Source organism: Ornithodoros turicata, chromosome 1 (genome assembly GCF_037126465.1).
Source record: "Ornithodoros turicata isolate Travis chromosome 1, ASM3712646v1, whole genome shotgun sequence".
In the NCBI taxonomy this organism is placed as follows: Eukaryota; Metazoa; Arthropoda; class Arachnida; order Ixodida; family Argasidae; genus Ornithodoros; species Ornithodoros turicata.
Window position 1 is genome coordinate 18,142,496 of NC_088201.1, and position 22,631 is coordinate 18,165,126.

Here is a 22,631-nt window from a genome sequence, read left to right on the forward strand (position 1 = left end):
CGGCCAGCGGTTGCGCACATCTCTACTGCATGAGGGTACCGGCCCTTACGGGGCCTCTGGACGGCGACTTTCCTCCTCTGAGCGTCGCTCCCTCACTCCTTCGCTTAGAGAGTGACGTCACGACGCCGGAGCCTCTGCAGCTGCGGAAGCAGCGCTGATCTTTAAAATTCGTTTATTTAATATCTAAGCACTTTTCGGACGAAAAAAATTTGCCAAGTAGATTGTCGGCCGATGCCGAACATAGTGGTATCGATTTTATAGATGAGTTTGCGGATGCGACCGTCCCTTTAGCATCGTTAGTATGCTACAGGTACGGCATAATATATACAGGGTGTCTTTTTTTCTTCGATACAGATTTTTCATAAAAAAAAAACTATAAGGGCAATAGACATCCTGTTTTCACTTCTATCATCTCTGGGCCGGCGGAAGTTCTTGGCCATCTGTTGCTCAACCGTCGAATGACTAATTAGCTAAAAATCGTTAACTTTTTAATTATAAAAGCTACGAAGTTGTCCCAATGAGAACACCCTTTCGGTCACCTGACATTGTATCCCTTTTCAGAACAAAAATCCGTTCGGTAGATCGTCCGTGAATGAATTCGTGAAGGAACACTTTTTTTTTCTTATTTATTTTGTTCATTGCGCATCTTCAGAGACCTGTCTTTCCTTCACCCCCAATGTGAGAGGATGAAAGAGCACACTGTCGCCTCTTGCGTCCTGGAAAAAGATTAAAAGAAAACAGAAAATGCAACCTAAGACAAGGGCAGTTCCGATAGCGTCACCCGATAAGTGTGTTTTTGTTTTGTTTCCAGAAGTTAAAGCTCATCTTCGACGCATGAGGTGGCACTGTGATACTTCACTCTCTCACATTGGGGGTGAAGGAAAGACGCGTCTCCGAAGATGCGCAATGAACAAAATAAATAAAAAAAATTGTGTTCCTTCACGAATTTTTTGCGGACGATCTACGGATTTTTGTTCTGAAAACGGCTACGATATCAGGTGACCGAAAGGAACAGATGTTCTCATTGGGACAACTTCGTAGCTTTTATAATTAAAAAGTTAATTAACGATTTTTAGATAATTAGCCATTCGATGGTTGAGCAACAGATGGCCAAGAACATCCGCCGGCCCATAGAAGTGAAAACAAGATGTCTATAGCCCTTATAGTTTTTTTATGAAAAATCTGCATTGAAGAAAAAAAAGACACCCTGTATATAACATCTACATACGGTATACAGTTTTTTTTCCTTGTTGATTAGATTTTCATAAAAGAATGCAACAACGCCAACTCCATGAAGGAACAACACCCATCCCATGTCCGAGGGCCACGTGCTTTGAAGCAAGCGATATGGCACTGATCTGCTTGCCACATAAACCACTTCGCGGTCTAGATAAAACATCGACGCCGAAGGTCGCCTCTTCCTTCGCTCTTGATGCGCTTGGTGTCGGTTTCGACTCATTTGCATAGCAAAATATTGTAATGGATATCTCGAAGTACGCACGTGCTTGTTTCACGATACTTAAAAAAAAAAAAAAAACGAGGACAGCTCTGAATAATCCTGGCTCCAAATCTTCTATCTCACATTTCTCTGAAAACCTCTAATTAAAACGTTGACTAATGCATTTTAGGAAATTGCTCGCCTACTAGTTACATGCACTCAATGTCCGCTTGGTCATATAGCCCAGCAGCAAAAACAGCATCTATGCTGCTCTCATACTATTATGCGTGCTGCACCTAATTGTAAAGTGGGAACCCCAAGAACACACGCGGTCCTCAGGATGTCCTCAAAGTGTCATCATGTCCTCGTCCGTGATGGGATAAACGGAGGAGGTCCCCAGGCTGTCCCCAGGTCCTGAGGATATAATGGGGAGTCTCACTTTGTCACATTTCTAACAAATTGAGGACCTGGTAGGGAAGTCCTGGGGATGTTATCCCTGTCCGCTGATGACTTTCCTCGGACGTACACAGGAGGTCATTGTGTTCATGGGGAAAGTAAGTACTTGGAGTGCAATTTTTTGTAGTTTGTGTACATTTTTATCACGTGTGATGTGTGCTTTTTCAAACTCACCTGTAGACACTACACATTAATCGTTTGTGATGAAACTGCATCAAAATAAAGATTTCGAAGAGGAAGGGAGGCAAAGTGAAACAGCAAGCCCATGATACCTACCTTTCTTGAAATTGAAAACATTTTTTTTATCGTTGCAATCACGCCATTCCCTTCGTGCTTCAGGTTGCAGCCAATGCAGGTGAATATGTTACAGGCAGGACAAATATAACAGGGCTCGCCGCACATGTTTGGACAAGACGCAGCAACTCTGGCAGTGTCGAGTTGCACCTCAGAGCCACATTTCGGATTGGTGCACTGCACAGTTTGGCTGCTCGCTGCTATCGCGTCCTCCGTTCCATTAACCTGAAAAATCCATCTATAAATGCCTTCTCCATAAGAACCATGCACGCCTGAACTCAGAGTGCAGGCAAGTTGGGTTAGTTGGTCGTCGTACATACTCAACGGAGAGTGAAAGCAACTGAGCTTGTCCTATGTTCTGAAAGATGCAGTTGACAAAAAGTATTTTTCAGATCATTTCTTGGACGTTGGTGAGGCTTGACTTATTTGTTCGTTCAGCCTCGTCCGGTGCTGTTTTCGCTCTCCGGGCAGAATGTATATGCACGCCTCATTTGACTAAAGCATTTACTTACCGGGAGGTCTCCAACAGGTTCATCCACATTGATGGCCTTGTATTGGTTACACGTTTTGCCATCGTGTGACGCCTTGCACCGACGACAGGTCCAGTGCTTGCAAGCGTAACACTGGGCAAGTGTAGCAGAATTTTCTACGAAACCATGACCGTTGCAACTGCCATAAAGACAGTTAACGATTACTCCTCCTGTACCGTCCCCTTCCTCCTCCTCCACAGATGGAAATGATGAGGTGGGCGATGCAGGTGCTGTTTGCTGTAAAAAGAAAAGTAACTCAGTTATGTCGTATTTACAGCGTGGTGGTGTAAGTAAACTTTTTGTTGCAATTCTGGTTGAAGGGGCATTAAAGTGCAAAAATTTTGTCCCCACATGGAAGATGCCGTTACCTTGACAGCAGTACAAAAGGAATGTGATTAATCTGTTCATGATTTAAGAGCAAAGGAAACCTTAATTTACACTTTCGCTCTTTACTCCTTCACTCCTAAACTACGATGCAATGAATGAATCCAGTTCCTTTTGAATTGCTGCTAAGGTAACAGCATCTTCCATGCGGGGACTGCACCGCAATGCCCCTTCAACCAGAACTGCAACAAAAAGTTCATGCACTTTTTCTTCTGCGAGGAGACATTTTTATACTTTGGTGCTTCTTCAAGGTTAAAGTTAGGAAGCTATTTCCTCCGAACCTCATCAGCAATATGATCCATGACGTTGGATGACGCATTTTTGTTTGTGGCGTAGTCTTCGCAAGTCATGGATTCGTGGATGGCATCACATTTCATGCATGTGAAGTGTTTGCACACAGGACATGGGAAGAGGGCATCCCATCGTGCAATGACCGCCATCCCGGAACAGCCGTTCAACCGGCACCTGGCAATGATTTCTTCTTCATTCCCCAATATGGTATTTTCCTAGAGGAGCAAACAAAAACCCTATCAACAGACAAAACAATCAAATTGAAAACAGTGTAGCATTGAGTATGTTACTGTCAATTTTGTCAAGAAACACTTTCAAGTTCCTTGATCCGGTATACCCGGTGATGAATGAAACTGCCGATGACAAACCACACAATTGCCTCGCCAAGCACATTAAAAATGAAAGATTTGCCGGCGACTTCGGAAGGCAAAACGTATTCCACGCGATTTTGTCGAAAGGATTTTCTGAATCGCGTTGATCGAAGTTGGCCACAATTTCTTGAAATATGAATTTTACTGATGAGTTACTCAACTAAGAAAAGCAACATGCTGAAAAAATCTTTTAAATCATTCAGTGCTTTCACACGTCAAGCGTCCTGGAACAGCTGGTCACACCAGTGCGACCGACATTTCAATTTTTTTTTTCTGCTTCTATTCTATTCTTGTGTTAGAAAAGAAATTGTTTGTTTGCGGAGCCCGTCATGAAACAAAAGCACATCACGCTCGCTACCCACTATGGACCAAAAACTGCATGTTTGGCTTCATTATGCTGAGCTGGCTACACTGTAAGAGAGCTGCAATACCGATGTCAAGTTTTGAATCATCTTACATACCAGTGGTACATCTGTTTGATCCTTGAATGAGGTGTTTTCTAGAGGAAACTTCATATCACCGGGATATTTTGGAGAAGATTCCTGGGAAAAGCCACGCGGTGATCTCACCACAGTAGCTTCTTCTTTCCTGGGCAGCCCTTGGTGGGCAGTGGCTTGCAAAGGGGCCTGAAATGTAAATGCAAGGTAGGCATACGTACAGCACACAAGGTGTTTATTTTTATAATTTACAGATTTTTTGAAGCTATGAATAGCATAGATGTCGTTTTTGCAGTAGGGTTATGCGGCCAGGCGGATATCCTCTCGAAGAAAGTATGAAACTACAAGATGGCTCATTACCTAAAATTCATTAATTAACTCTTTAATTAGAAGATTTCGGGCAAAAGCGAGATAGCAGATTGGGAGACAATCCTCGTTGAAAGCCATTCAAAGTTTTAAAAAATCCTGAAACACGCACGTACAAGAACACAGACGGTCCCCAGGACATCCTCACAGTGTCATTGTGTCCTTGTCCTTCTATATATATTCCCAGAATGTCCTCAGGATGACACTCGCCGATTCTCCGAGCAGAGTCACTCGTGTACATCCTGTGGCAGTCCCGGTAGGTAGCTCTCCGGATGAGAAATGCCACCTTGTTCAATTTTCCTGCTAAGACTCTGCAAATATTGAGTGACACATTTGTTTCGCTTTCTGGGCCGATCCCAGGGGCTGAATGACATTCGTCAGAAGAGAGGGCGGTCCGACGTAAAATTTATTTTCCCCCAAAAAGGCGTCTGTCAATGATACCTGGAGCATTTACAGCGGAAAGACAGAAAAGCGCGATTCTGTAGCACTGCTTTTGACTTTTGAAGGTCCTACCTGAATGTCTCAAACCAAAAGAAATAGGAAACATAGACTTTGCATTGCTTGAGAGTTGACACTTCAAGCAATTCGTCGCTTGAGTATTGTGTGTTTGCTAAATGTAAGTAAACTTCAATAACTCACCCTTCATTTTGTGTCGCAGGTGAGCAGTACTCTCCAACTTACGGAGGGTCGCGTAACAAACAATATATAGTGTCTGGAAGGAAGGAGGAAGGGAGTTGCCTCAGGACAGAAGCCGCCGATATTTCGAACAGAGACTGTTCCTGAGGCAACTCCCTTCCTCCTTCCTTCCAGACACTATATATTGCTCTGTTCGAAATATCGGCGGCTTCTGTCCTGAGGCAACTCCCTTCCTACATCTCTACCGGTTCGCTGGATTTCTACCCATCTAATATATAGTGTCTGATTTTTCTATGGAAGGGAATTCCAGTACCTTTCGAAGTGGATCTCTGGGTCTTTGTGCTCCGGGCAAGACTTTTTTTTTTTTTCGCCTTCTAGATTTCTGTCTATTTAAATCGCCGAGCTCATTCCCGTAATGGAAAGTACTACACTTTATGCGTCAGTTTGTCAATATGAATTGAGAGTAATCAATCAGTGAAAGAGAAGTTGTCATGACTGAGTGTGGTTTCTGACGAAAAGAAATTAGGCAAAATAAAACGAGTCTAGATTATGTCCCTGCTGTGTCATCACACTCTCCTACATTGGTCCTTGATGACCTCCTAGGAACAACCAAAAGGATATCGTAAGGACATCTGAGAGTCCCGTTTTAACAAACGAGGGATACCCTGAGGACAGATTTCGCCCTCCCGCGGACGTCCTGCTTGCCCTGGTGTGATAATCCTCGGATGTCCCAGGGACGACAGTGTGTTCTTAGGGGTGCGTTAAAATATCCATTCCCTAATTTTGATATTCAAATGATCCGAAACCGCGGCGACCGGGACCGCAGGGAACACAGCGCTCATTTCACGTCAGGGGGCCACGTTATTTGGAGCAATTAAGGTGACTGGACGAGTAGGTGCCGACCTTCTGGATAGATAAACTGCTTTCCGGCCCAGATAAGATTTGATATGCAAATAAGCCGAAACAAAAAAAGCGCGCCTCAGGAGCGCGTCACCTTCGCCGACGGAGGCTTATCTGCGCCGGAAAGCGGTTTTCATCTTTCCAACAGGCCGGCACCTACTCGTCCAATCATCTCCATCTTTCCAACAAGCCGGCACCTACTCGTCCAATTATCTCCATCTTTCCAACAGGCCGGTACCTACTCATCCAATCATCTCCATCAGTTCAAATCACGTGGCCCTCTGATGTGAAATGAGTGCTGTGTTCCCTGTGCTCCCGGTCGCTGCGGTTTCAGCTCATTTGAATATCAAAATTCGGGGCTGGGCATTTTAACGCGCGTGCGTGTTTCAGGATTTTTAAAATGTGGAATGGCTTCAACGAGGATAGTCTCTCATTCTGCTATCTCGCTTTTGCCCGAAATCTAAAGAGTTCAGAACTAACTAGTTCAGAGAGAACTAAAGAGTTCACTAATCAATTTTAGGTAATTAGTCATCTTGTAGTCACTTTCTTCGAGAGGATGTCTACCTGGCCGTAGAACTCAACTGCAAAAACGGCATCTATGCTGTTCTCATAGCTTTTTTTTTTATTAAAAAAATCTGTAACCGATAAACAAAATCATGGTTGATCCATTGGTGGATGCGACGGAAATGCGTTAGCATTAAAACTTGAAAACCCTTTGGGAACTCCCCTTCACAGCGCTACACAACCCTTCAACGACCCTTCACAAACGCTGCACAACCCTTCACACAACCCTACACAACGCTAACGCAAGACAGCATCTGCAGCCAAACCAGGGCTTCCTCCTATTCAGCTTGGAAGCGCCGTCTTGCAGCCTCAGCCTTTTTTCGCCGCCGCTCCTCCGCACAGCTTTCATAACCCACGGCGCGCCCACGCAGACACGCCTGAACCTGTCGACCACCACAGCTGCACTACCGACGCGCCCTCTCCCCTGTCCACTCAACGCGCATGCGCGCCGCGCCGTGGCTACAGACAGACCACTCCACGATTCTTTCGTAGCGATGACCCTAATGCTATAATGCATTAATAAACATCCTGTATGTGCGAGAATAGAACTGCTGAAGCCAGAAGGCCTTCTCAGAGTTCGAATGGAAGGGAGAACGAGAACTTGAAGCCGAGTGGGAAGAGGTGATGGGACAGAGGGAGCGAGAACCCCTTAGCTTTCGATATTCGGAAGATTAGATAAGGTCAAAGTTCAAGCAATAATAATAATAATTCGTGGCTTTATGTCGCAAGACAACTGTGATCATGCAAAGTTCAAGCAAAACGGAGGCATAAGACATCGGCCTGCTACTTTAAACAGAGATGTGATGACTGTGAATTTCGAATAAATAAATGCTACATCGTGGGCCTAGGGTGGATTTAGGATTTTTGAAGGTCGCCCTTCCTCACATAAGTAGTTTTGCGAACGTAATGTTGCAGATAACAGCCACAACAAACCAAAAGTCCATTTTTTTCCCTCGGGCTTTGATCCTGCGCTATCTACGTTAGCGTTACTATGAACCGGGCAACGCTTCGTGAAGTCACTGCAAACAGGAAGAGGGTAATTCTAGAGGACATTGACCCGGAGGCGGCAACAGAACAAAGAAAATTCATGAAGAGAAGTCAGGGCTTCTGGTAGTAAATTAAAACGTAGAAATCATAAGACACCCTGTGCACCCAATCTTCAGTACATTATGTTTGTGGGAGGGCTGACATGTCGATGGCTTGAGTAAAGTGAAAAAAAAGACTTGCTTGAATTTCTGATCACGCGACTGGATAGGGATGGTCTGGGAGTCCCTACGCAGGCACAACACAACGAGATAGAGAGGGAATAGAGTGCGCAACCGCCTTGACGAGGCTCCAAGCTTTCATGCCAGTAGACGACCCTCACCTTTCTCTCTTGCACTCCTCCTGTCAAGGCAAAAACGAACAAAGACCGAACCGAAGGACCAATGAAACGCGAGTGCGCAACGCGAGTTTGGTCGAAGCGGTCGTGGTACATGCACGCTCGAGCCAATGCAACTTTTTCTGCACGAAAACAATCAGCTGAATTCGCTATAAAGCCGGTTCCTTATCAGACAGCGCCAAAGACGAGGTACTGACACGCGACATTCCAAATTCCGCTATCTTTCGGCCTCGATGATTTCTCTGGTGGTCTTATTCATACATCTCGCTATCACACTGTTTCGATATGTCACTATCATAGTATCTCTTCCGTAGGCTTCGGGAAAACTGTTGGCGGCGTTGGCACGAAATTTCAAAGCGTACGCGCGCAATGACGCCAACCGTATGCTGAGCTAGAATGACGGGTGTGCTTATCGGCTCATCCAATGCGTGGGGAGGGGGGTCCTTCAAATGAAGGATAGCTCGAGTCGTCGCTCGCAGCGAACCATGTGGATTCGCCACGAACTACAGGGGAAAGCTAAGTCTCCGCCTCTGTCCTCGTGTAAGCAATAACACATTTTTGACGTCGAAGCTTTCTTCAGTGGCAGCTGTCCCTTTCTGCTTGCATTTGTGGTTGCCTATTAGGGGACAGTGACATCGAGGCCGTCACGTGACAACGACAGACGAGTGTGCCTTATGGCAGGCACCTGAACACCTCGACGCGGTAACATGTGCCATGATGTAGATGTTCGTTCACCTTATCAGGTATCAGTAAAGCGGCATGGACGTGTGCATGCTTTGGTTCCCCTAGTGATATCTGCAACAACACAACTGATAACGGAGAAGAGTGCCTCGTGTCCTCATTTGTTCGTATCGCGTTCTATGCATCGACATTCGCGCCCCAACGCTCTCGGACAAAGAGCAATGGAACATCGACTTCGGAAAATCCGCCAGAGCGCGGTCCTATCGCGGACTTCAGCGTCCCTGGAGCATCCTTCGTTTTTGGGTACCTGAAAAACTTGCCGATTGACACACCCGTCATTCTCACTATACTCACCGCATGAGTCCCTAATGTCCGCCATTTATAAACAAGGTGAGGTCAACATGCCGTCATCCAGGTTGGCTTCAACTACGGCTGCCGGTTTATCTATCTATTACCCTCTCTATCTCGTTGGCACAGCACAGCAATAAGAAATTACTGCATGCCAAAAACCTGGAATTGCGAGAGGGGTACCGTCGCTCTCCCCTATATCCTCGCGCTGCGGCCGTTTCCGCATGGTAAAGCGACTGTCCCTGTTTGGTTTCGAGCACGTGTTCCAATGTCCGCATAGGCACGTTTTTCTTACATACGTTGTTACGAAACCGGCTTACAAGAATGGAAGACTGCGTGTCGAATATACAGTACACAGTGATACAACGAGTGCGTAAAACATAAGTAGTTTGGATACGCCGGGCTTCTAGTACTGGCTCATTTACTATATAGACTTCAATACATAAAACGTAAGTAGTTACAGACGCCATCGTGTGATCATGAACGTTCGGGCCTCTTTTCATTCACTGAGGTTCCACATTATTCTCAAGAAAGAAAACAGCGTTGCACAGAAAAATATGCGTTTAAGACAAGGCACAACCACTCACCAAAACGGTTCTGTTCTGGGACGCTGCATAATCCTTGCAAGTCCTGCCTTCATGCATGGCGTTACACTTCATACAGGTGACCCTGCAGCATTTTGTGCACGTCCGATACGCCCCGCCATGCGGCAGGCCTGCCCCACACTCTGGATTCCGACAAACTTCCATGACTGTTGGAACGAAACGAAAAAAAAAGAAGGCATCGTTTACTGGTCTTTCACGTGTTTCAGTGGGGTCAGTTAGGTTATCAATAATAGCCTAGGGCTACAAATACTGAAACTAAGGACATACTGTGCCGAGAGCAGCACGTACTGTAGAACAGTGTTTCCCAAAGTGTGGTCCGCGGACCCCTGGGGGTCCGCGAGAGTGTCCGTGGGGGTCCGCGACCGTCTCTCACATTTCAGTGAGGATTTTCGTCCCCACTAACACGCGCTCGTACATGCTGCCCGATTTCCAAACACCCAGAACTTCCAAAATTGCTACAAGAATGCTTCAACGGCTAGCTTCTAATTTCTGATAGAAAAGTCCTGCAATGCACGTTTGTCCGCGTCATACATATACAAACAAGAGGAAGAAACCAGCCCGGAATCGTTTCTGAAGCTGTATCGAAAGCACGCAGCAGCTGACGAGGTTGCTGGTTATGCACTGGCTGTGATGGTGTGTGTGTGGGTGTGTGTGGGGGGGAGGGAGGGGGGGTCCGTGAATTGGTTCTCATCGCTTCCGGGGGTCCGTCACCGCCAAAAGTTTGGGAAACACTGCTGTAGAACAGAAAGAGTTGTGACAGAGACGTTCGTAACTTTTAAAGCGTCCCAAGTGTCCCGAACTAGGACCTTCGTTAAAGCCCGGAAGCTCTCGGCTGCCGAAATGCCTGGGCTCCGCAAACAGGTAACGGTAGCCATCACGAGAGTACATGCGTGTTTGAATAACTTTTCTACGCGCACAAGATAGGTGGGCACCGCGATTTGTCGTAGCGTAGGTAATGTGCCCTCGATGGAAAGAAAAAAAAATGACCTGGATCTCACCTTCTGCCGATGACGTCACACTCACTGGAAAACGAAAACGGACGCCTCAAACGCCGTACTCATGGGACATCAATGATAATTGGTGGCTTTACTTACAGGCAACTACAGTCAAACTCCTTTATAGCGAACACCTTTTTAACGAAAATACCACTACAGCAAATTTTTTTGCGGTCCCGCTGGAGCCCTATAGGTCCAATAATGCACATCCTTTTTAACGAAAATACCTTTACTGCAATTTTTTTTTTTTTTTTTTTGCTGTCCCCTGAGTTTCGTTGTAAAGGAGTTCGACTGTACGACCACGAGCGACGCCGCAGTGGTCAGTCTGTGGATTAACTTTGCCCATTGAGGCTGCACACGGCCCTACTTATTTAACGTCCTTCGAGGAATGTGGCGTGTCGTAAGCGACATACCCACCAAGTCGCTCAACCGGAGTTGTCGTTTAATCTCAAGAGGGTTTCCCTGAAAGGGGATTGCGACTATGAATTACATCCCAGAGACATCGCAGTAGCTGTTTCGAGCTCAGTCTCCCTGTGTCTGCTACAAACATGGTCTACCAAGCACACCTACTCTCTCTCAGTCAGAGGATGCGGCCCGGGATGACCTGATGAGGATGACCTGAGACGGCACAAACACTTTCTCAGATACAGCAACGTTTAATAGACCTATCCCTGTTTATAAACAAATGACGTCAGATGACACAACAGCGCCGCCAACTTGGTAGACTGGAACTACTATAGCAAAAAATCAATACGTCACAAGAAAGGCACGTTTAAATGCGGCTTCTCATGTTGTAAGCTTTTTTTTTTTTGTAATTCTTTACATATTATTAGTTGTATGGCCTTGTTCTGCTCCATTCTACGTGTAGCCCTATCTTTTTGGTAGCCCTTTCTAGAGATCGCTACCGGGCTGTTGCATCTTCTGGAGCCTGAAGGGCACGAGTTTCTCGCGGAGTGCACGTGGTGTCTATATACAGAGCAAGCGGGAACTGGTAATAACAAACCACATTCCGCACAGGATTACGACATTGACTTTCAGACGATGCAACTCTCGGGTCTTTTAGCTCTGAGGGGTGGAACGCGTATAGGTTCTGAAACGTCGGCACTAGATTGTTTTAAACGTGTTGTAGCGCGACTCCCTCTCCCCTCCCAGAGCACATCCATTTCACTCTCCCCGCATCCCCCAAAATTTTTTCACCCGGGGAAACCCTTCAACAACTTTCGAAAAGTCCCAACAACAATAACAACAACAATAAATGAAGGAGAAGTGATTGATGACATGGGATGTTTTCCCCGTGGTAGCCACAGGATCCTATACCCCTGATGAAAAGCCATCTTTTCTTTCCGCAGTGGACTGGGAACTCGAATGAAGACACGAAAGCGACGAAAAACGTGACCTCATTTGTGTGTGTACCACAAATACAAAGAAGCCACCAGCGACTTTAGTGAAGGAATTTAGCTTTCTGAAACGGCGGTGCTCTCCGTCCGCGCTGTTTCAGTTTCACTATGTCTACCAACCTCATGATGACGTCAAGGTGACGCTTCTTCGGTAGAGGTTTATTCCAGCGAGCGGAACAAGAGAGGGTCTTCTCCATTTGTTGGAGAGAACAGGAAGAAGTACAGCTCTGGTAGTAGGTTTATTAGGTAGTAGGTAGTAATGTAGTAGGTAGTAATGGTACAAACGTGCGTGTGCTAACGCTTTTATCTAGTCGTATAGCAGGTCCCATTCCGTATTTAGTCTATAGGGGAACTAATTCCTCTTTTTAATATTAAACTTTCATCCATCCATCCATTCATCAATCACCGAAAAACGTTTTATTCGAAAATGATCGACTCCTACCATTACTAGTGATATCGCACACCTTGACTTGGAAATTCAAAGAGCCTTGTTATAGGACTACGTAAGTTGTCGGCCCATGAGCATTTTTGAAGACGTCAATGACTCACGGTGGGGGACGGTTAAGTAACGCCCACTTGCTGACAGTTCCGTTTCGCCTAATTCGATTGCGCGACAGCACCATTTCGCCTAACGCCAGTCAGCTACCCCACGTCTTTAATCCGGTAACTCAGTCTAGGCAAAATGGGAATAGGCAACGTAACCCTAAGAAGTAGACGTTGCATTAAATATTCGGACAGAAGTTTTCGATTTGCTTATCGTTTGATGCACTGGAGATACCGAGATTATGAAGTTTTAGAAGATCGGAAAACGATCCGATAAAGGAAGCTAACAAATCAAAACATGGCGGCATGATGTCACCCACATCAAAGGCTTGTCGTGTTTTGGGAACCGCCCAAGCAGCAAAATGTACTGAAAGTCGAGTGCAATAGGGGTGGTCGGTATGTGTCTTATCAGAGTACTTCAGTTTCACGAGTGTGTTCAAGGCCTTCCACCTACCCGTCCACCCCTTTTGCACTTGACTTTCAGTACATTGTGCTGCTCGGGCGTGAGCACTTTCCCATCAGCTAAAACTATTATCTGCTGGCCGCTTTCGATGGACACTGTAAAGAGCAATCCCGGAGATGGCAACCATAACGTTCTAACTGGCGAACCTGACAACGTTATAACTATTGATGTAATGTGGCCCTGATCCTTACGGATACAAGTGCAAAAAAATGTGAAAGTTGAAACGTGAAAGGATGTTGTACGACGTTCCTCATTATTCCGGAACTACATACATACATGGTAAACAGGAAGATAAATGAGTCATCCGTTTCAAGCAGATTGCCAGTATACGCGTTCGCACCGCCACTCGCCTTGCGTGTTCTGGCGCTTTGGCTTCGTTAATGAAGGCGAATAGTTCAGCAAAATGTGCAGGAAAGAGGACTGCATTCTGTTTCTAGTTTCCCCCATCTGGAGTCTTGTGTGCTTCCCTCCCACCACATAAAAAAGAAGCCCCGAGTGCGAAAAGTGCGAGCTTTTAGCAATATTACGCAGTTGCAATTGTTCCGTTAAGTCAGAAGAGTCACGTACGAAACGCGATCACGGTTGATCTTCACGACAGAAAAGCACACGGATTATTGAAAAGGGATCACCACATTCAATACTCATCATGGGAGCTTCAGAATAGGGTACCCTTTGGAGGCCTAAAGCGCACCCTACTCTAAAACAGTGGCAATAGGGCCAAATTTGCGAAGAAAGGTTCATCAACTGCACCACTAAACACCACCAACCAAGATCCATGCCCAACATTTCGACCTATGTTGTACATGGATCGCCCGTTTGTCAACATCACACTGCTTTCACCGAATAGGCAAAGAAACAAGCAATTGCTATATCAGCGAGACGTCGGGAACTGTCGGAAATCTGGCAGTCGCCTACGTTTGCGCCAGCTCTCCCGCGTGAATTGCATAACACCCTCGTTAATAAGTTCATTACGCTGAGTCAGGTCAAATAATATTGACGGTACCTGTTGTTCGCCTCCTCCAGACGACAAACGGGAAAACAACTTGCAACCAATCGCACTCGACCACCGCGCAAGTACGTTATGAGCGATAAAAGCCAAGGGCGAAGTCTGCTGTCTGCTGTCGCATGGATTGAGTCACGTGTCGTGGTTTTCATAAGAGAGAGCAATAGCGCGCGCTATAAGTGCAATGAATCCAGCCCTGAAAACGTACAAACGCCCCTTGTACGATGTGTCTGTTGTTGAATTGATGAGACCACAGGCATATTTTTGTGAGGCGTTGAGGAAGCCGGGAGGTGGGCCTTTCCTTGGGTCGTCAAACAAAAAGTATACAACGGCAAAAGCATATGTGCAATTTTCTAAATACGCCTGAATCATATTTAACAGGAAATTAGGTCCCCATGATTGGTTCGACTTCTTAGCCACGCCCCTATTGTTAATGGCGTTTCGAGGGTTTTTAAATTTTCATATAGACAACCACTGCGACACTTCATCTCAAACAAGGAAACGAATCGGGTAAATAGCCATTTTGGTTGTCTGCTTGCTAACAACAGGTGTTACTCTCACCATGTATTGAAGGGGAATATCACTGGAACGCGTCCAAAAAGCGCCTGTCGTGCCGCCTTTGAGTTGAATGCTATGTTGAGTGTAGTTCGAGTTACATTACGTCGCCACAAGGGAGCATCACGTTACTGCGAGGCTACGCCGCCTGCATGCGGGACGAGGAGAGAGCGCATGCAGGCACCCAGCGAAGCAGCAAAGGGGGTATCGCAATCAGTCTTTGCGATTGCCCCTATCCGTTTCCTTATCCGCTCAGCTTTGCCATGTTCAGAATTAAAATGGTAAAAATATTGCAGGAAATATTGCAAGGAATACTGAATACAGTCAAACTGCTTTATAGCGAACACCTTTTTAACGACAATAAAACTACAGCAAATTTTTTTGCTGTCCCCTGAGTTTCGTTGTAAAGGAGTTTGACTGTACTGAAATATTCATTGCAGAAATACTGCAAGGAAAACTCAACTGCATAACCTTTTCTTCCGACATTTTCTGAAGTTGGAAGCATCACCTTGAGATTGTGGAACGAAGCAGACAGGAGGCTCACAACTTCGTTCCTCAAGCTCAAGGTCATGTTTCCCACGTCAACGTTACACCAGCTCGCTTGTGTCCTTTACCTTTCGTCAACATTTTCTGCTGGTCGTCAGTGATATCCCCAGAAATTCACTGCTGGGGGGGGGGGGAGCTTTCAGGGGGGGGGGGGGATTGCTTGGTGAAGGTTCCACTTACGGAATTGTTCTTAGACACGGAAAAAATCGTGGCACAATGGTGTCATATCTGCATAGCTTCCCCGTTTTATTTGTACATGTTATTACAGGTGTTATTACGTTAGAACACAGTACATTAGAAAACAGATTCATTATGAACGGCATTTCAACATTTAGATGCACAATCACACGACCGACAAAGAAAAAAGACTAGCACCTTGTCTCACGAAGCTCAATGAATACATAGCAATCAACGGTGAAAACTTTACACGAAAAAAACAGAATACCTCGCTTGATTGAGTTGGGCGCAGGTTCTTGATGATCCACATTGAGTTTGCGTGCCCGCACGCATTTTTGCTCGTACATGCGCTCAATATATGCATTGAACAGTCACTTCCAAATGATTTTGGACAAATGCATGGTACGATCATCTGCAGCATGACTGTGGTCCTACAGCCCTAGTTTGACAGTACAGGATGTAATTCGCTGCGCCGGACTCACTACCAGAACGTGTTGGTGGCCGAGCTGGGTGGGGTCACCTGAGAAATTTCAAGGGGGGGGGGGGGGGGGGGTTGCAAAAATGCAAGGAGGGTGTACACCCCCCTGGGGGGGGGTGTAGGGAAATCCCTGCTGGTCGTTGCTTTTGTGTTTGCGAAAATTGTTTTCCCCGTTGATTTCCCGCTATTCCAAGCAACGCTCTAGCGCAAAATGCTATAGATCAACATATCTGGCGCTTTCACCCAGATGCCAGGACATCCATGCAAACAGTCTCGATCCCCTCTGCATCACAAGGGGCTTCACAAGGGAAGGAACTTCGCTTCTAATGAGATTCCGAACTCTAAGCGCAAAGACTAACCTAGGACGTCCTACATCAGGGCGAAGTAAAAATGCGCTGTAGAACTTCACTGCAAAACCTACAAACAACAGAGGAGACGTCTAATGGAAAGAATTAAGAACCTAAGTCACCCAGACCCCCCTTCTGGAGTACCCACTGGACCAATATCAACACGGCGGGCATCACAAAGCATAGTCCTAGACTTCATGAAGGAGTGTAACCTCCTAGGTGTTCTCTGACAGCAAAGAAGAGATACACAACGCTGTGACGCGCCTGGCCAACAACCTGTGACCAACTGTGAACAACAAACCTGTGACCAACTAATGTGACCAATAAATCTGTGACCTGTTGTAACAAAGGTGACCAACTGAAAGTAATTATGGTGAACTGTATGATTACCACCAGATGGCACAGCCACCGAACTTTGCACTGAACGGATCATTGCTATGTGTCGTGTGCCTTGTTGGTGTGTGTCCCGTTTTCCCCTTTTTTTCCCTCTCTATGGCAACTCTGCAGGCAGGCCGTCCTCTCTTTCTTATTTTTTTCTTTCTTTCGGTAAACGATACCCCCCTCCCCCGTTGATTGTCTTCTTCTGGTCCATCACGTGAACCAAAAGGGAGAAAATGTGAGCCTATCAGTGTCTTGTCCTTAGAGCATATGTTGTTGCGTATAAAGCACAAGAATGGGAACCAAGTGAATATTTTCTTAGTAAGGACATCGTAGGACCGCAGTCAAAAGTGCAAAAATGTCTCCTCGCGGAATGAAAGATCCCGTTACCTTGATACCAACACAATAGGAACGGGATTCACCGAGGATTTTTCAATGAGGGGGGCTAGGTGCTTCCATGGGGGTCAAAGCGTGCAACTCCCGCCCAACTCTTTTCCCAGAGACTGACGCTGCGGGCTGTGTGTGTGTTTACGCTTTCCCTCTTCCTTTCCTTCTCAAAAAGGCCGACAATGCGGAGCGGGCTCTGATTGGTCTCCTCACACGATTTGTCCAATCATCGCGATCAATGACAGGCCGCTTCAGCGACAGCGCGCTCTTTGAGAAGCAGAGAAGAGGGAAAGCCTTTTACAACAGCAAGTGCCATGTATTGGCATCGAAGCGGAAGCGCTGCGTGTATTGTCATCCAGCAGGAGAGCTACTGTCACCTGTGTGTATTGTCATCAAGCAGGAGAGCTACCTATGGAGGTAGTCCCCTTTGGACAGACACTAACTTCACGTTAAAATCCTACAAGCTAGATAACAACACTCTCTAGGAGAGTGTGCCATTCGTACTGACCATACCAAGCGAACAATCCAAACACGGGAGGGTCGCTGCGGAGTGCAGTACAGTCCTAGCGAGCTGGCTAGAACATGATTTGCCACTCACCCTGAATGTGGCGGAAAAGACGAGTAGAAGTCAGCCACCGGCGAGAGCACTCCACAAGACCGTACAGTGCTCCCTCGCGGACAATGTGGCTACGAAGCCCTGTCATGACAGTCTGTGGCACACAAGGGCTGGTGGGAGCTTAGGGGGAGCATAGGGGGAGCTTAGGGGGTAGAGCATTACGAGACTGTCAAAGTGTCACGGGCTCGGGTCGGAATTAGTGGAAGAAACCTACACCCGTGATCAATGTATAGATTCGGACCCGGCTAGTGGAGGGACTGTGGCCAGTGCGGTAATGAATGAGCCCAGACTCATTTTCAACAAACAAGGAAACTTGCACTTTTACTGAACGGTTCACGACAAACAGAAAAATGAAGGTATATCACACGCTAAAACATTCCACCTCTGCGATCCTACAAACTTGCCTAACGATACTCTCTGCTCAATAAACTCAAAATCATACTCGACACACAGGCCACACAACCAATTGCACAACGTGAGTCTCGTCGAATTAACTTAGCCGTGTGGGGAATAAGTATTTAAAGAGATTGAAACATGTATTTTACAGAAAAACAAGCTTTCGGACGGAGTCCGTCCTTCATCAGGTGCGATACATTGAACACTTGGTAGAGATATTTATACTAATGTACACCTCATCTCTACCAAGTGTTCAGTGTATCGCACCTGATGAAGGACGGACTCCGTCCGAAAGCGTGTTCTTCAGTAAAATAAATGTTTCAATCTCTTTAAATACTTATTTTATTCACTTGCGAGTGCTAGCCTTCTCCCATTTTTTGCCTGTTAGTTTCCATGTGGGGATGTCCGAAGAAACTTCGAAGAAGCCTGAAATGTCTTCGTGTTAGTGGCGGGTCCTTCTGCGTTTCCCTCGACGTCCCACCGTGGCACACGACACTTCCAACTTCAGACAAATAAACTAACTTCCTTTGCAGCAACCTGCACTTGACACTAGAAACCGATCGTGGTCCCCGTTACTTGAAACATAAACTATATATGTGCCGCCGCTATTCTTCGCAAACTTCCCCGGCGGGAAGACCGCTGCCCCCCCCCCCCCCCCCCCACTCCGTTCGCGTTGTCTTTCTTCTCCCTTCCAAAACGACCACCGGAATCTCCCAATTTCGTCCAACTATTCCTTATATAACCTCGTTGGACGGGGCTTCCAAAACTCATTCCATTGGGTGTCCCTCTTTTTTCTTGGGCGGGAAAAAGGGTCACCACGCCCCTGTCACACAACACGACTGGCCGCTTTACATAAAAAAATGATAATTTACTTGTCACTTTTCAAAAGTCAGTGTACGAAGTCAAAGTTCTGTACGAAAACACGTGGCACCGAAAATGGCATGCCTGGTCTCGTCGCAGAGGGCCGAGAACAACCCGGAGAACACACACATAGTTGCGTCGAAGTGTCTGGTTTCTTTACTCGGACAGTCACTCCAACGCGTCTTACAACACATCTGGAGGCAATGAATTTTGGAATCCCCGACCTGTCATGACCAGCCGAACCAGTGTCCGTCGTAACTTCTCTTCTCTTCTATTGTTGACTCTATGAGATGAGCCACAGAATATTGTGTACTCAACGTTCCGTAAAAATACACTTACTATTTGGTTGTATTGTTGACTCTATGAGATGAGCCACAGAAGATTGTGGCCACAGAATACACTTACTATTTACCTGACTGTACAAGGTCTAAACAAAAATTCGCACAACAACTTGTTGCCCTGTGACACAGAGGCGAATGTAGAAGAAGAACAACAACATTCCCGGTGTGCGCAGCAGCAGCAGCAGCCGGGGAACCATAACCGAGGAAGACGACGGAGCAGTGTCCCTCAAAGTTCCCATGCTGCTTTGCGCCGCGCGCTTGCTGGCGCGCGCACCTTTGTAAAATCAGAGTGGTCTGTTTACGGTTTCTTTCGCTTATAAATCACAAACGACGCAACAGGTGAATCCCGTTCCTTTTGTGTTGGTGTCAAGGTAACCGCATCCTCCATTCAGAGCACGTTAGACGTATTTTACAAAATTTTAGACGGGACAATACCGAGTGACAGATGGTGAAAAATTATGCAGCTCCTTGCCATCTAGTGTATACACTTCCCTGACTGTCCTGCAAGTGGCTCAGAAAAAGTTCGTGTCGTTACATGTAGCCGTCGTAAGCGCTTTGTTCGCATCTTAAACGATGGTGAGTTCTCCAGGGTGTTACTGCCTCAATCTCATAATGGGTTTGCTCAACGAGTAAGTAAACGCAGTTCAGCTAAACGAAATAAGGTAAAACCTCCAAAGTCGGACACCACCTTACCTCGGACAACTCCCCATGTCGGACAAGATTTCATTGCGCCGGCAGGCTCCCAGTGAAACTACACGGGGACGAAATTCTCTATGTCGGACACCTCCCTATCCCGGAAGTAGGACAGGGTTTTCCCTGCTAAGTCGGACAAAACCCTCGCCAAATTACTTCAATCTCGGCTCATCATTTCACCAAAAAGACCCAAAATGAGCCAGTGCCCTTGACTTTCGCCCCCCCCCCCCCCTTTTTTTTCTCTTTCCTATACTGGTCTCAGCATTTTGTTGTTTGTTTTTCGAGTCCAAAAATGGGTGTTGTCAATCTACATTGTAACTATTCTTTGTGTGAGCACTTGTCTTCGGTTTGTCTAGAGCCTTTGAAGGCGCACTGCACCAATGAAAGGTGGGGTGACGCTTCAGAGACAAGTCCTTGAGCTTAATTCCAAGTGAGTTTAAATTGCCAAGCAAGCAGCACGCTGCTCGAAAAGCTCCGAAGGTGATGCCATCGAGTGGAATCTGCTCAGAATTGAATCTACCAAAATCAGGAATAATTATCAGTGAAGAGCGGTTAGAGAGGTACCAGGTACCACTAATGACCATGACTTGACAACGGGGGACATTTCTGGCAACACAGCTGTGATCTTTTCCATTTTTTCCCTCGTACTCTGCAACTCGGACACCTCCCCAAGCAGGACACACTTCGGCTGCGCCGCGGGTGTCTAAGATAGGGAGGTTCCACTGCAACTTATGGACTTGTATAAATATTCTGCCTATTGTGAAGGGGCTCATTATTTCATTCCCCACATCACCACCACCAGGGTAGAGTATCGCCTCTGGCGATGAAGCTCCCCATTCATCATCTTCAAATAAAGTTGTTGTTGCTCTGCATCTGCCACACACGGCTGTCCGCAAACACGCTTATGAGACATATGTTATGGTGGTGAAAGGGCTCGTCGTTGTCGGCCTCACAGAGGCGGACGGGCGAAACACATGTACGACAAAATGCACGACCCGTCGTGCGACGAGTCGCACAGTTTCGTGTCACGAGTTGTCGCGTGCTGCATCAGCCGACACATGGGCGGCGACATCCTTACGACATGTCGCTCTGAACCGCCGTGTTGCTAGAACAGCGCGGCCAGAGATACACTCGCTTACACTTTATTTAACATAACCAAATGTGCTCACTCGTAAAACACAGTAAACGAGAACAATTCATTCCTTATTTCACGTGTCTTTCAAGGCGCAACACGACGAAATCAGCCACTGTTTGCATTCAGAACACACACTGTCCGCCATTTTTTCTCGGATCCATCGCATCTACCAGAGAGGCAGCATCATTGGCTGCTTCGCTCATGACGTCACTACATCCTCACGACAACCCGCCGACGGGAGCGGAGATATCTGAGCAGTTTTGTCGCGCTGCGACTTGTCGCAGAGCGCTGCTGCGACGACCTATTTCTCCAGAATCAGTCCCAGGATGCTTTGCGCTGCGACGCGTCGCACGACGGGTCGCACATTTCATCGCACATGTGTCTCAGCCTTCACGCACTGGGGTTGGGGGGGGGGCGACTTCTGAGGGAACTGTGACGACATATGTCCGACAGCATCTGAGAAAAACCCCCCAAAAAACCCAGAGAGCACAGCCGACACCGGCATTCGAACCCGGGTACCTCCCAGTTTCGACGTGACATGGCCAGCACGCTAACCACTGAGCCAAGCGAGCTGGTGACATACGTTATGACTGCAACCGACGAAAGGAACTATAGTGGGGCTTTTTACAGCAAGCAAAACGTCGAGTCACTTCCAAATCAGTCTCCTAAGTATATTGACACTGATAAGCATGCGATAAAGGCGGGAGGGAGTAAGCCGATTTATTTTCTTTCTTTTTAGCCATAATGCGGACTACGCGCTGCAGCTCCCGCGAACTTCTAAAAGGTGCATAATCTTATCTGGGATATTACGCCGTGCAATTTGTGGCAGCAATAAGAATGCGCAGCTTCCGCGCAATAACTCGACCAATTAAGTGGATGAAGCTCCCGAGTCTTTCTGAGAACCCAAATCAGCGGTACGGTGAAGTGTGCAGTCACACAGATTATTGCTGCCTTTTAACCTCGTGTGAGGTTCGATGTTATGTTGCTTCCTTTCCTTGTCCGCTGAATATGCGTGGTCACGTGTGTTAGAAAAATGGTCGTGGAACACACAAAGTAACGACATTTTCATCCATCGCCGATGTTCCGTTATCGTACGCCGCCCCATTACTGCGAATCGGGCGCAACTGGATAAGACTGGCTCTGCGGCGCAATCGTAATAAGCACAATGAGGTATCAACACCGCCTCAACGGATGCCGAGGGAAGGATTGCGTAATTCTGCAACTTAGCCTGAGATGTGCGTAATTTAGCACGATCGATGACAGTAATACGGCCGGCGCTTCGCCAAATGTATCTACAGGCGGGTTACGCTAACTCAAGCTGTATACAAATGCACTAAAGATCAATGGGGTGACTGATTGGTGGCTATGGGCTTAGCAGTGCTCTGTGCTTCATTTTTTTTTCTTTTTTTAAATTCTGTCTCAGCGCCGCGAAGCAACCGTGGCTATGGGCGGCGTACAGACGTGGAAAGATGGAGAGAGGACAGCAGGAAGGAGTGGGGGTTAGTATGCGTCCTGAGACGACTTCAAGGGGAACTGTGCCGACATTCGTCTAGAACGTCTGCCGGAAAACACGAGACAGCACAGCCGGTGGTAGGATTCGAACCTACCACCTCCAGTCTTCAGCACGACCTTGGCTAC

At 46.8% G+C, this 22,631-nt stretch overlaps 1 protein-coding gene across 4 annotated transcripts in view; it reads right to left on the minus strand.

Moving 5' to 3' along the window:
• The window catches only part of LOC135377559 (uncharacterized), a 33,134-nt gene extending 18,383 nt beyond the window's left edge, over window positions 1–14,751 (minus strand). The window contains exons 1-6 of one of the 4 annotated variants that reach the window (XM_064610073.1): window positions 14,645–14,751; window positions 9,665–9,828; window positions 4,226–4,390; window positions 3,384–3,608; window positions 2,701–2,955; window positions 2,171–2,413 (exon numbers count right to left, since the gene is read on the minus strand). In XM_064610073.1, the coding sequence (XP_064466143.1) occupies window positions 2,171–2,413; window positions 2,701–2,955; window positions 3,384–3,608; window positions 4,226–4,390; window positions 9,665–9,826 (1,050 nt within the window). In that variant the 5' untranslated portion in view covers window positions 9,827–9,828; window positions 14,645–14,751. Of the gene's footprint in view, window positions 1–2,170; window positions 2,414–2,700; window positions 2,956–3,383; window positions 3,609–4,225; window positions 4,391–8,033; window positions 8,160–9,664; window positions 9,829–14,083; window positions 14,214–14,644 lie in introns of those variants that run through there. The other 3 variants (XM_064610072.1, XM_064610075.1, XM_064610074.1) reach the window with 3 other exon arrangements.
• Window positions 14,752–22,631: the final 7,880 nt, after the last annotated feature.